This window comes from Charadrius vociferus, unplaced genomic scaffold (genome assembly GCF_000708025.1).
Source record: "Charadrius vociferus isolate BGI_N301 unplaced genomic scaffold, ASM70802v2 scaffold14, whole genome shotgun sequence".
NCBI classification, from domain to species: domain Eukaryota; kingdom Metazoa; phylum Chordata; class Aves; order Charadriiformes; family Charadriidae; genus Charadrius; species Charadrius vociferus.
Genome location: NW_009648876.1, coordinates 5341111 through 5354603, shown reverse-complemented (window position 1 = coordinate 5354603; position 13493 = coordinate 5341111). Strand labels below are relative to the sequence as shown.

At 37.5% G+C, this 13493-nt stretch overlaps 1 protein-coding gene across 1 annotated transcript in view; it reads right to left on the bottom strand.

The window, feature by feature from the left end:
- The window catches only part of NUBPL (nucleotide binding protein-like), a 90830-nt gene that overhangs the window by 66159 nt on the left and 11178 nt on the right, over positions 1 to 13493 (bottom strand). The window contains exon 6 of the mRNA XM_009887005.1: positions 5891 to 5981. Within this exon, the coding sequence (XP_009885307.1) occupies positions 5891 to 5981 (91 nt within the window). The remainder of the gene's footprint in view (positions 1 to 5890; positions 5982 to 13493) is intronic.

The following is a 13493-nucleotide window of genomic DNA, read 5'->3' as shown; positions in this document are numbered from 1 at the left end:
ACTATACACAATCCAAAAGTCACTTGTTCACAAATCAAGAGGTAATGGCAGTAGCAAGTATGATTTTTTTGAAAGATTCAAACTTAGTTTTTATTTACATTAATTGTGACGCAGTTCCACTGGTAAAGCATGATAAAGACAAGTCTGAGAGTACAAGCTGTATCTTTAAAACTAAACCCTTAAGGAAGATCAAGAAACTTCTTCACGGTTACCTCAATAACTGCCCTACCCATGTAACATTTCCTCTATTTAACCAGTCCACTCGAAATTTTCTATTTATAACCCTCAAATGGATGCACCATAGTCCCTTGATACAGCTATTTCCAGCAGACATCTTTAAAAAGTCAAAACAGATTCTATTTTAAATTATCACTTTCTGTTACAAGATTTTCCTATCACAGTCTACAGAGAAGCAGACGTGCAAACGGGTCCCAGTGAAAAAATGCAAGTGTCCATTTCTGACTTTAGAATATTATTGGTAATTTTATTTCTATAGCTCCTGCAATATTATTAGCCTCAATGGGGCTGGACACAACTACTGCTAGCTTTCTCTGAGAAATTACTTTTTATTCCAAATTTTGAAAACAGATGCCCACTACCGATCTTTTGAATATACTATTTTATTAAGAAATAAACCAGACACTGAGGATATCATAAAATGGCAACAAAGCTTTGAAATATTAAAAGAGCACTGAACTGTCATAAAGAAAAAAAGCCCACCAAAATCTTCATAATCATTTAAAGTAAGTGAAGAAATGTAATATTTACCTGGCAAAATGGCAGCATCTTTCTGGCAACATAATAGCTTTTACTCTCTGGCAACTAGTTTAAATAGTAGATTTTTTTAAAAAAAGGGGAAAAAAAAAAAAGAAATTAGGCAGTTCACTAAGCCAGAAAATGGCTTTTAAGGAAATTATTTGGGGAAAGAATAGAAGTAATGCTTTTATTACTTGTGTTAAAAGCTTTGCCCCATGTATATATTGTAGCTGATGTTAATATTTATTCCATAGTTAGATAATCCTCCATTAGATAATTAAGTTCAGTTGTGAACTTATTAACCAATATTTCCCTGACCATTTAGTTACAGTATTTTGAATGACATCCTCTTAAATGTTAGCAGACTTTCCAATGTACTACAGTTTGCAAAATTGAATTAATGGAGCATCTTCCATTTATACAGACTCTCTACTCACTAAGAACTCCTAATTCATTTTGAAAACTTAAATTATAGCACAACTATAATAATTTCTATTCAGAAGTAATAATTGCTGCACGGATTTATTCTGTATGGTGCCAGGCATCCCTAATCCCTTTTCAACTGCTACATGTGAGAAAAGAAATAGAAATCAAAGTCTGAGAGAGTGCTCAGAACCTCCTAGGATTACTCTACAGATTAATTTTCAAACCCAGGCCTCACGCTGAAGTCAGCAATAGACTTTAAACATAATTTTTGATTGCTATGCTATTAAAATATTTTTAATTGACTTATAGTTAGGTATACATTGTTCATGCAGATCTTGAACATAGAACTGCCTGGGCTTGCTCAATTACTGTACAAAACAGTATTTGTTCAGAGTTTATGTTTTATTCTTGAAAATGTAGAAAATAACACTAAACCTCATTATACCAAAACCCAAGGATAATACATATTTTTATATCCATACACGTACATATACACCTATATATACATACCATATATATATACACCTATGATGGATCACTTCCTTGGAAGCTTATCCTATCTGTCACTCATTAAAGGAATCCTTGAAGTTCACAATTACAGCTTCCTATGTCCTACAAATTCCTGTTTTCATTATGAAATCATCTTAATGTCAGCTACTTTGCCAACACTTTCATTGTTGTTATTCTACAGTTTCATCAACTCAAGAATTAAAAGCGCACAGAGAAGTGAACAGAACTCCTGAAATACAAATTCTATCCTGTTATCATTCATACTGAATTACTACATGAGTTTCTCAGTAGACTGGTGTAATGTGCCAAGCTTTTGAAATATGCAAATTCTTTTTCTGTCAGTTAAAAAATAAGGTATGTTCTTAAGTCCTGATGATATTTGCTTGTACATTCCACACAAAAGTAAAAAGAATACATTTCAGCGATCAAAATATTAGTGCTTATAAGTTCACAGCAGCAATTTCAGTTCAGGGAAATCCTCCAATTTTTTTCTATTACGTCGAATTCCGTATTTTTAACAACATTCAAAGCGTGTTAAGACAAAAGTTTATAGTGCATTCTCAGCTGTATACCAAAGATATCTACAGTCACTGAAATTTATATACAAACAAAATTGAGCTGCCCTAATATCTGACTGCATACACTCCTAAGTTCTGGCATTCCTAGCTGCCCTGGTTTGAGGTAAAACAGGCCCAATTTCGTTCAGTAACTTTGCTTCTTAGCTGGGCCTCTCCCAACTACTGAAATTAACAGCATATTGTGCAGACACTGTTCGCTCTCAGAGTGATGAGACCTGTGTTTATAGCTGATGCCCAGGCATGGTATGCAGAGAGGCTCCTGCTCATGCTTCCTGCCATAACAGCCAAGGGCGGCTCACTTGGTTATTTGCCCCGTTGGCGGGTTGGAAGTGGAAAAGCGTAGAGGGGTCCCACCTGCAGGGAGGAGCGGACAGGACAGGTGACCCAAAACTGACCAACGGGGTATTCCATCCCATCGGCCTCATGCTCAGTATAAAAGCTGAGGGATCAAAGGGTCAGCTCTCTTTCTTTAATGGCCGACGTCTGAGCAGGAGACTGTTTGTCTGCCTTTGATCCCGATCCCGAATCCAGATCAGGAGTCCAGTTCCCGTCCATCACTAAGTCCAGTCTGGGACTTCCAAAGGGCCAGCCGGTGACGTGGTTGTCATCCTGGGAGCTTCATACAGTTTTGTATATTTCATTATTCTCTTTTTATTTTATTATTAATATTTCATTAAAGTAGTTTAGTTCCTTCTAAACTCATAAGTCTCCCTCCTCTGCCTCTCTCTTTGAGGAGAGGCTGGGGGGAGCATCTGTTGCTTGGCCTAACCATGACACTAGCAAGTTCATTTTCATGACCATCTGGGCAATTTGCTTCTTATTTGTGGCTCATGATATGGATTTACATTTGATACAGATTGACAAAATACAGAGCAAAACGTATAATAAGTTCACAGTTACCTAATCAATTTTTCAGGCAGTGAGAAAAAAGAAACACGGAGAATCAAATTTTTACCTGATCACCATTGGAAAGGAAAAAGTCCGTGTCACATAAAAAGGAAAAGAGCAGAGAGATGAACACCACCACAACGTAGTCCCTTTTCTGTTCATATTGAGTAATGCATTTCAAATGCAAAAATTCATAGAAAAAAAAAATCTGTCATGGGAAAGCACAGCCTGTATGACATATACTTTCAATGGGTTCCAAAGTACAAGAGAATGCCAGAATATTTTAATTTGTATCAGGACGTCAAACTGTGCTGATGATACATGAGAGGATTCAGTTATTCACTTATTTATTACACAACAGAATTAGCCTTTGACTTCAAAAAAAAACCCCACAAACCCAACAAATCATAGAATGGTTATAGTTGGAAGGAACCTCGAAGATCATCTAGTTTGACCTCCCTGCCATGGGCAGCACTACCTCCCACTAGACCAGGTTGCTCAAAGCCCCATCCAGCCTGGCCTTGAACACCTCCAGAGATGGGGCATCCACAGCTTCTCTGGGCGACCTGTTCCAGTGCCTCACCACCCTCAGAGTAAAGAATTTCTTCCTAGTATCTATTCTAATCAACCCTCTTCCAGTTTGAAGCCATTACCCCTCATCCTATGACTACACACCCTTGTAAAAAGTCCCTCTCCAGCTTTCTTGAGGCCCCCTTCAGACACTGGAAAATTGCTATAAGGCCTCCCTGAAGCCTACTCTTCTCCAGGATGAACAACACCAACTCTCAGCTTCTCATAGGAGAGGTCCTCAAGCCCTCTGATCATCCTCGTGGCCCTCATCTGGACCAGCTCCAACAGGTCCATGTCCTTATTTTGAGGGCTCCACAGCCGGATGCAATATTCCAGGTGTAGTCTCACAAGAATGGAGCAGAGGGGCAGAATCACCTCCCTCTTGATGCAGCCCAGGATATGGCTGGCCTTCTGGGCTCTGAGTGCACGTTGCCGGCTCATGTTGATTTTTCACATCAACTAACACCCCCAAGTCCTTCTCCTCAGGGCTGCTCTCAATCCATTCCTTGTCCAGCCCGTATCTGTGCTTGGGATTGCGCTGGCCGATGTGCAGGACCCTGCACTTGGCCCTGTTGAACTTCATGAGGTTTGCACAGGCTCACCTCTCAAGCCTGTCCAGGTCCCTCTCGATGGCAAGTAAAACCAAGCACTCTCCTTCTCTCTAGAAATTAATGTAAATAAAGCCTGTAGTTGTAGGCCAGATACTTAAATGTAGAAAGTACTCAATTTGACAGTTGCCTTTATAAGCACATGCAGTGCATCTGTATATGGAAATACATTACTTTTTCTTTATCCAGTGTACAGGGTATAAGCATAGGAGACAGAATTTTAATTATATAAGAAATCCTAAGTTTGCCACTTATTATTTTTTCAGAGCCTAACGTTGCAAGCTCAATAACCACCCTTTAAAGATACTGGCACTGTTTCATTCTGCATGCTTTATACCAAGTGAGACTGCAACAACCATACACGTGCACAAATTAAGATCAGTTAACAAATGGATATTTTACAACAATAGCAGAATAAATAAACAAAGATCATGGCACAAAAGTAGAAGGAATATTTAACTTCCCTTTTACCTAGCAATTACTGCCAACAAACATTAATGGGCATTTACAGTTGATTATTTTACTGAAGCCCTTTCATGTCCTGTTTGAACTGGTACATGTCCTTGATCCCTCCCTCTCAACAAGTATTGCCAGTTTTTACTTTCTTCAATAGGATCCTAGTACTTTTCAATGTGTAGGCCAGGTGTTGTAGTGTGGGACTGGTTTTGTCTGTGGTTACCTGTTTTTAATTGTCATAATTACATGCATTTTATCACAGGATGGGCAAAACAAAGCATGAAACAAATCCTATCACCTCAGTGTCCCTAGCACCCTAAAAAAGCACACTCAAGCATCACATGAACATTACATTCAGTTTCACCCTCAGTTGGTCTGGATGGAAGGTAAATTTCTGCATGGTAAACAGACTTGATGCAACCTTTCTACTTCAGGTCTTCCTTATTTCTCTCCAGACTCTCCTACCTGAATTTACTTTTCCCCAGACCAGAATCCTTCCTAGCAGAAGGAAAATGAGGGGTTTTTGGCTACTATCTTTACCTTCTGGTAGTGAAGTCACCACCACTGCGTTCCTAAACACACAACTTCAAATAAAAATTAATCAAGTGGCCTAGTCTGTTTGGCTGAAGAAAGAGATCAAACACAATAATTTCAACAACATTTTATACAAGCTGCTGTAACAATCCTTCTCTTATTTCCTAGATTAGTCTTTTTTTTTTTTCCCCTAGTCTAGTGTTCTTTGTTTTTTAATTTGGAGGACTTCTATAGCGGGATCCTGTTTGCGGGAGCAAGTTTAAAACTACTGACAATAACCTTCCTTTCCCAGCTACCCTTTCCAGCGTTTCTAGTATTAATCCATGAAACTCCCAAAGCCTGTGGACTACATAAAACAAACAAAAAAAGACGACCCTGACTATGCTCCTAGTTGTTCAAGCTAGCTTTGAAAGCAACGTCATTACTAAAAATACAAAATAAAAAAAATACACTGTCTTCATCTTCTGTGTGCATCCCTTCTGTGCCACACCAAGGAAGCACCAATGAGTGGCCCGTGCTCAACCCTGTACAAAGAAGACAGCAAGAAAAACCACTTCCACTTACTTGGTGTTAATTCTGGGTTTCCTTTTAAGTTCATCATCTTTGGAATTGAAGGTCCGTATATGTCTGCATCAAGTAAACCAACTTCTTTTGTCTGTGTAAGGAACAAAAAAAAAAAAGTATTTGTCAAAATGTCTGTCTTCCTTTACAAATTACTGGTTGAGCAAAATTTCAAAACTGCCCATAGAAATAAAAATATGATCTTGATTTTAGACATAAGTTATCACTGTTTTCTTTCTCTCTAAATTACAATTGGAGCATGAAATATAACAATGTCTCTACAAGTTGAGCCAGACATCTTCACAAAATCCAGATTCTCCATACACAGAATCCCCACTTCCACATTTTCTTACTTACAAGGTAGACCACAGACTTTATATTAAGAAACATTATAAGCAATGTTCTCTCTACTCCATGTACATTTATGCAGAAATAATGTTTATTTAATATTAACATTTTAATCAAATTTTAGTGTAAAAAAACCCACGCGATGTTTGTAAACATATTTGAATTAATACAATTTGAATTATACTAGTGAATGTGAAAAACATAAAAAACATATTTTTATCTTCCATTTAAGTGGCCAGAGTAAGCTTTTGCAGACATCTTGAAAATAACCAAAATGCAAGTCTCTGAAGCAGGCATAACATTTTAATCAAATGCATTTACACAAAAGAATGATAAAAATATGGGTGCATTCAACTACATATGGTACATTAGGCAGTAAACTTTAAATAAAAATTATTTCAACTATGGAGTCTAGACTTACGAGATTCATTTCTATATGCTTTTTTATAAATATACATACATATTTTGTGGAAATTTAACTATTTTTCCTACAGATGGCAAGACACACTACCAATTACCAAGTTCTGCAAATTAAGTAGTAAAGAGCAAGCCCTTTAAAGTGCTGAATGTCGAGTTTCTCTAATATAAACAGCTAACTATTCAACATTTTGCAAAACTGCAAGCAAGTATGTTTAAAGGCTTGTTTGAAAGGTTAAGGCAGAAATGGGAGCTTTCCCAACAATGCCAAATCAGACTTTCACTGTTAGTGTTTCAAAATGTGTGCTTCGTTTTTTGGATGAAGCTTTCGTGATTTGGTATCATATATTAAGCCATGTTGTTATCACAGCTTTGATGGGGAAGATGGAGAGAAAAATAAAGTCTGAGTGAGAAATATCAAGTTTCTGGTTAGAAGAAGAGTATAATGAGCCTTTGAATGCAAGTGTACAGCATCTCTACCCTTGAACAGGATGGCTAAACAGGAAGTATATTCTGTGGCAACACAATCAGTTGGCTTGTTTGCTATTTGTTTGGGGCTTTTTTTTTTTAAATGGAAATGCACCTGGATTAACATGCTGGATAGAGGGCCAGGGTAGAGTTAATTTTCTTCATAGAAGAAGTTATTGCTGGGCGGTGCTGGGGGGGGACAGAATGTGGCTACCTTTTGGGCTTGTGCTGGAAATAGTGTTAATAACACAAGGATGTTTTAGTTATTGCTGGGCGGTGCTTGCACAGCCGGGGCCTCTTCTGCTTCTCACGGGAGGAGTGAGCAGGCCAGGGGAGGGGACAAGAAGTTGGGAGGACACACAGCCAGGACAGCTGACCCCAACTGTCCAAAGGGATATTCCATACCATGGGACATCACGCTCAGTATATAAAGTTGGGGGAAGAAGAAGGAAGGGAGGACGTTCAGATTGATGGTGTTTTGTCTTCCCAAGTAACCCTTACGCGTGATGGAGCCCTGCTTTCCTGGAGATGGCTGAACACCTGCCCGCGCATGGGAAGAAGGGAATTAATTCCTTGTTTTGCTCTCCTTGTGTATGAGGCTTCTGTTTTACTTATTAAACTGTCTTTATCTCAACCCACAGATTTTCTCACTTTTACTCTTCCAATTCTCTCCCCCATCCCACCAGGGGTGGGAGGGGAGTGAGCGAGCAGCTGTGTGGTTCTTAGTTGTCAGATGGGGTTAAACCACATCAATTAAAGACCTAGGTATTCAGGCCACTACTCCTAAATAAATCTGAATTTCAATTAAGATAAAGAAACTAACTCATATAAGCCCAGACACCTCAGAAGCAAGACTGACCCTTTTACTACAACCTATGTAATAATTTGAGTTTGAGGGTTTGTTTTTCAGGGGGGGGTTGCTTTTTTTTTTTTCTTTTTTCTTCTTTTTTTAAGCTGTTGATATTGAAGCTTGAAGACATCCTTAGCAGCTGAACAATTTAAAGTGTCAAAATTATCTAATATAAGCCAAATGCATCTTAAATTTTACAACCAAGATGTAAAAAATGCATTACCATACTTGATCTACTATGTTTTAAATATTTGTTTCTTTATAACATCTTGTGAAAGCTGTTACAAGAAAGTTCAGGAGTTACTCTGACAAATTATTCTACTCCTTGCCTACTGTATGAAAGCTGCAATTTCAAAAAAATTGAAAAGACCCATTTTTATGCTAGATTTCAAAGACATCAACAACAGTATTAGAGCTTCTTTGTTCTTGTACAAAATGCATATTTTAACAGATTAGAAAGATTCATGACTCAGTCCCTTTATCTGTGTCAGCAGCTAATCGAACCGATCAAAACATCATCTAAGGGCTGTGCCACCTAATTCCTTCTCAAATTAAAGTAAATATTTGCAGAAAAATCTGCATAGTTTTAAACCTGACTGACATCCTTTCCTTCAACTTTGAGGGTTTTTCCCCCAAAAAGGATCGTGACTATCCACTGACTGGCTAACTACAATGATCTTACAACTCACTACAGTTTTGTTTACAGACTAAAGGGACTGAAGATTTAGGATGATCTAAATTAATTAGACTGCCTTCATGACCTCCTGGGCATACTCAGACCTTTACCACCACAGGCCACTTATTCCTAGGAGTCAGCGTGAATATATCTGCGAGTGTATCAGTTTTCCTTAAATGAACAAAAAAATACATGTACACTGGAAAAAAATATCCCTCAATTACCTAGGACTTTGAAAATTCAGCTACTACCCCAAATTACAAAGCTGATCTTTGTTTCAAGCTACATAGCATGTTTCAAGCATACAATAGACCTGACAGTTTTGCAAAAAAATTTACACACTTATACAAAAGTAAGAAAGATGCCTGTTTCCGAGATACACTGGCTGCTTTTGTTCATGGATATGGTTCAACAAATCTTTGTCTTCAAACAGAAAAATAATTAACAGATTCTCCAGTTTCTACAACTCATGTTAATGAAAGCACAAGCGTTCCTATAAGCATGATGCATTCTACAGGATTATAAAAGAAAGGTCTTTTGGAAAATCTGTAAATCACTAGCAGAACCTAACTAACAATAGCCTAAGGTAGGTTTTTACCGAACATGTTGAATTGCTTGGTGAAGAAAAAAATTACTTCATACTGCTTAAAGGTAGCAGCTTATACAGAGAGTATTAGCTCAATAAACTAAGGTTTTGGGGTTTTGTTTCTCCCAACTACCCCTGCATTTGCAGTAAGCATCCCTAGAATACTATTAGTAACCCTCTACTCAAGGTTTAATTTATCTTGGAAAAGCATTATGGCAGCTACCGAGGGATCTTTTAAGACAGGCACAGCACAGTCCAGATCATCTCTTCCAGCATTTACAATGTTGTAAATCCCCAAGAGATTAAATAATTTGCACACACCTGGATGCTACCACACGAAACTTAATCAGAGTTACCAACACCAGATACTTCTCATGCTGAATGAAGTTTAATCCAGATGCAGCAGTTAATTTAAAAAAAATTAAATTAAATTTTAATAAATTGTGGTTTCACCCATGTAACCTACACCTCATAAAAATCAGCACATCTTTCAAAGTACTGCTGTATTAAGACAAATCCTAAAAAGCATGCATAACATCAGACAAGGCAAAAAAGAATATCTGGGCAGAAGTGGCAGCTTACAGGGGATCACAAGCTGGATGAAGAAGGCAACTTAAAAAGACTAAGAAAAAAAAAAAAGCTCTACGATACCTCTAATGTCCTCTGACATTATTTTCATATGCATATACATCTCATACCAATGCTGAACCCTAGTAATACTAAGGTTACGCAGGCAGAAATGCAGCACTCAAAGCACATCCAAGCATGTCAAAGTCCCCCTGCTTCTAAGTGTTTTTTCAGAGCACAGCACACACCACTGCTACAGCCACCCTCAGGACTCTGCAGGAAAAAGATTCAGGTAATACACTCCACCATCTTCTTAGGGCTGCATTTTCTCCTTATAAAAATATTTCTATCCTGTGCTATTAAACAAACCACACTCAGTCTCTCCAGCTGGCATAGCAATAACCAAGATCAAAACAGGTGTTCTCAAGTTAACATTTGTCCTTTTCCTTCCACCTGCCCAGCTGCAGAAGAAAGTTTGAATCAGTCTTCAAGTTTACTACATTTGGAAAATACTTTCTAGAGACCTGTATTTTTTTGTTGCCTTACTGTAAGTTCTGAACAGCTTAAACTCTCAAGATGTAACTGAGAATGTAACCATTCCCATAGGAATTTATCATATTCTTCCACATCACTGGACATATGGCAAGCTACTTCAAAAAAATATACTAAGCTAACACTTGCAGAATTACCAACCTCTTCATACAGAGTAAGATCCTTATGAGTATCATCAGGCAGAGAGAAAACGAAATCAGAAATCAATACATTGTCAGCACATGAAAACACAAATGCATTCTCTTGGTCTATTCAGCAAAAAAGTATACTTAAATGCTCACAGATGTTCACATTTACCTTCCTATCAATGCTTTTAAAAGTTTCTCTGCTCTCTAGCTAAATGCTCTCCAGCATAGGCTAACTACTGCTAGGATTTGGTCTTTTTGCAGTGCTGGTGCCAGCTCTCATGGACTCATCTGATCATTGGTAAGCTCAAAACCACACAAAAAAAAAAGTTACAGGATAAAGGATAAAAAAAAAAAAAAGTTACAGGATAAAGGACTGTAGTAAAGAGTTATAACTCCTCTTCATCTTCTGCTTTTACGTCATTGATTACATCATTCTTTTTAATTCACTACCATTAATCTTTTCAATGAGGTACCGATTTCCCCAATTACACCTCTTCTAAAGATTTCTGACAAATATTCAGGATAAGGTATATCTATATAACCACTGCATCTCTTACTCCAGTACAAATACCTTACTCCAACTTAGCAACTTCTCTCCCTACGACAAATTTTGCCTCCTTTGCTTTTCCTTACACAGATTCAAAATTACTCAATTGCTATGGTGTTTGTTCTCTTAGGCAGTTGAGTTTTATTACACACGGTCCTTGTACAGATGACATAGGTCCATGCTAATGACAAAATGATCCATATCTTTCCTCTTGTTAACTATTTTAGCAGACACTTAAGAGCTGTTTAGTCTCTCGATACACTTTCATTATGTAGGTTCCCTTTTTTGTCTTTAAGGTAATACTAACCATGAAGCCAACTACATTTTCCAGTAATAGATTTTTCAACCAAATGCAACCAGTTCCATTCATTTATCACAGAGGACCTCTTCAGGCATACTTCTGTGTTCAGTGGAGAATCTGGTGTTATTCATTGATTTCTTTCAAGTTGCCCAATGCTTTCTTGGGGAACAAGCCTGATAAAAGACTTCATGCCAACAGAAAGAAGGAAAAAAAAAAAACAGCTCACAAAAAGCTGCTATAAATAGCTGTTAATCAACATAGCCTACGTTACTGCTAAACATCCAGAGACTCTTTGACAGCATTAATTTCATTTTTGCTCATCTTTTCTGAGACTTTTTTCCATTCTTGGTAAGGCATACATATCCCCACTGGATGTCAGCGGATGATATTTTACTTTGAAGTAAACTCTGCAGACCACCAGAATTCCCTGGTGTTCAGCCTGAGAGGGATGGAGGCACAGGTTAATGAGCTGTCATCGTTCTATACAGTGAAGGATTCCCTACATAAGCAGCGCTCCCAATATTCATCAGCTGCAGCCCATTCCAAAGACAGAAATTCCAGCTTTGCTAAGTGAAGGTGCCAGTTATTTTTAAAGCTGGTGCTCTTAATCCACTACCAGGACTCTCAATTTACCCTTTTAATATCATTATAGACTTAGAGCTAATCCCAAACTGCAAGTAGCAACACATAGGACAAAAGGGAACTTAAAATCAGGATAGGCTCTGGATTCCTCGTTTGACATACTGACACACTGAATAGCCATCTTTTAATCCCTAATTCTCTAACTCTTTCAGCTGCACACTATTTAAGTGCCTAGCTGTAAATTGGATTTAAGCCACAGAAGTACCACTGCAGTTTTCTCACTCTCTATCCTAGAAATGCAGACTTATTTTAAACACTCACTCTTCTATTGGTTTAAAAGCCGTTTTCCTTCACATGAAGATCTTCTAATTTTCTGTCAGCTACAGAACCCTTCTGGCACTTTTTTCCACAACAGTCTACAGTAGCTCCTAGTCAGATTTCTAAGTAATCAGATACCAGTAATTCAACCTTGTTTGGCCTTCTTGCATATTATGTATCATATTGAAATTTTCTTTTCTTTTTTTTTTTTTTCCCCCAAAGAGCATCATTTTAAAAATAAATTACCAAAATCCAAAACAGAATCCCAAACATTACTTTGTCTCTACAAGATGCCTCACAGCTTTCACAGCATGCCAAATTACTATAAACATGCTCCACCTCTCTCATCAGGCTCTCTGATATTTCAGCAGGCTTTCAAAGACTTGAAGACTCAAGACTCAGGTAAATAGTTACATGCAAATACTTTCCTAAGGAAGTAAAAATTTTTATTTTCCTCAAATTAAGTATATAATCACTAATTAAAATAAAACACTTTAAGTGGCCTACATTTAAAAGTATTTTTAATTTCACTCACATTTTTAATTGAAAAGCAGTAAGATTTTTAAAGCTTTACTCTCTCTTTCTCTCATCTGATCTAGGAGCTGAGCTGTCATTGCAAGATAACCCCAATCAATTCTAACTGGCATCTCCAGCTTTATTGACACGTTTTAGCATTAAGAACAAGCATGAACACCTTATCTATAGCAATTAAAGTCCTCTGATTCTCTAAGCAACAAAGGCAAAGATGCCTAGAAATCAAACCTTAATAACTAGGAAAGCTGCACAGGAGGAGGGCAGAACAGGTCAAAACTCACCTTCACGCTATAATTATTCAGTCAAGGAGCCCATTATTGTCTAAATTCTTCTAGATGTGTTTGTTCCTCCCACATGGAATTTTTTCCTTACCAGAAATAAATGTATATACACAGTGAAGTCATCTGTTAATGCAGCAGTCAAATATTCTCCTGTAGACAAACAGTTTAATTACAGGAGCCAAATATTTTGGGGGACAAAAAAAAAAAAAGCTGGAATGTGAAGAAAATAGGCTGGGTGGCTTTTGAGTAGTTATAAAAATCAATGTGCGTTGTTTGATTAAATACATATTTTGAAATAATTAAAACTAATTTTATTATCACAGTAGTGAACTCACATGAGGGCTCTGCTCATCACGACGTAATTTCTATGCTACAACTTAACTACACGTTTGTGAGAAAGCTCTCACTCGCGCATGCGTATAACAGGCAGATAGCCACACGACTTTTCTGG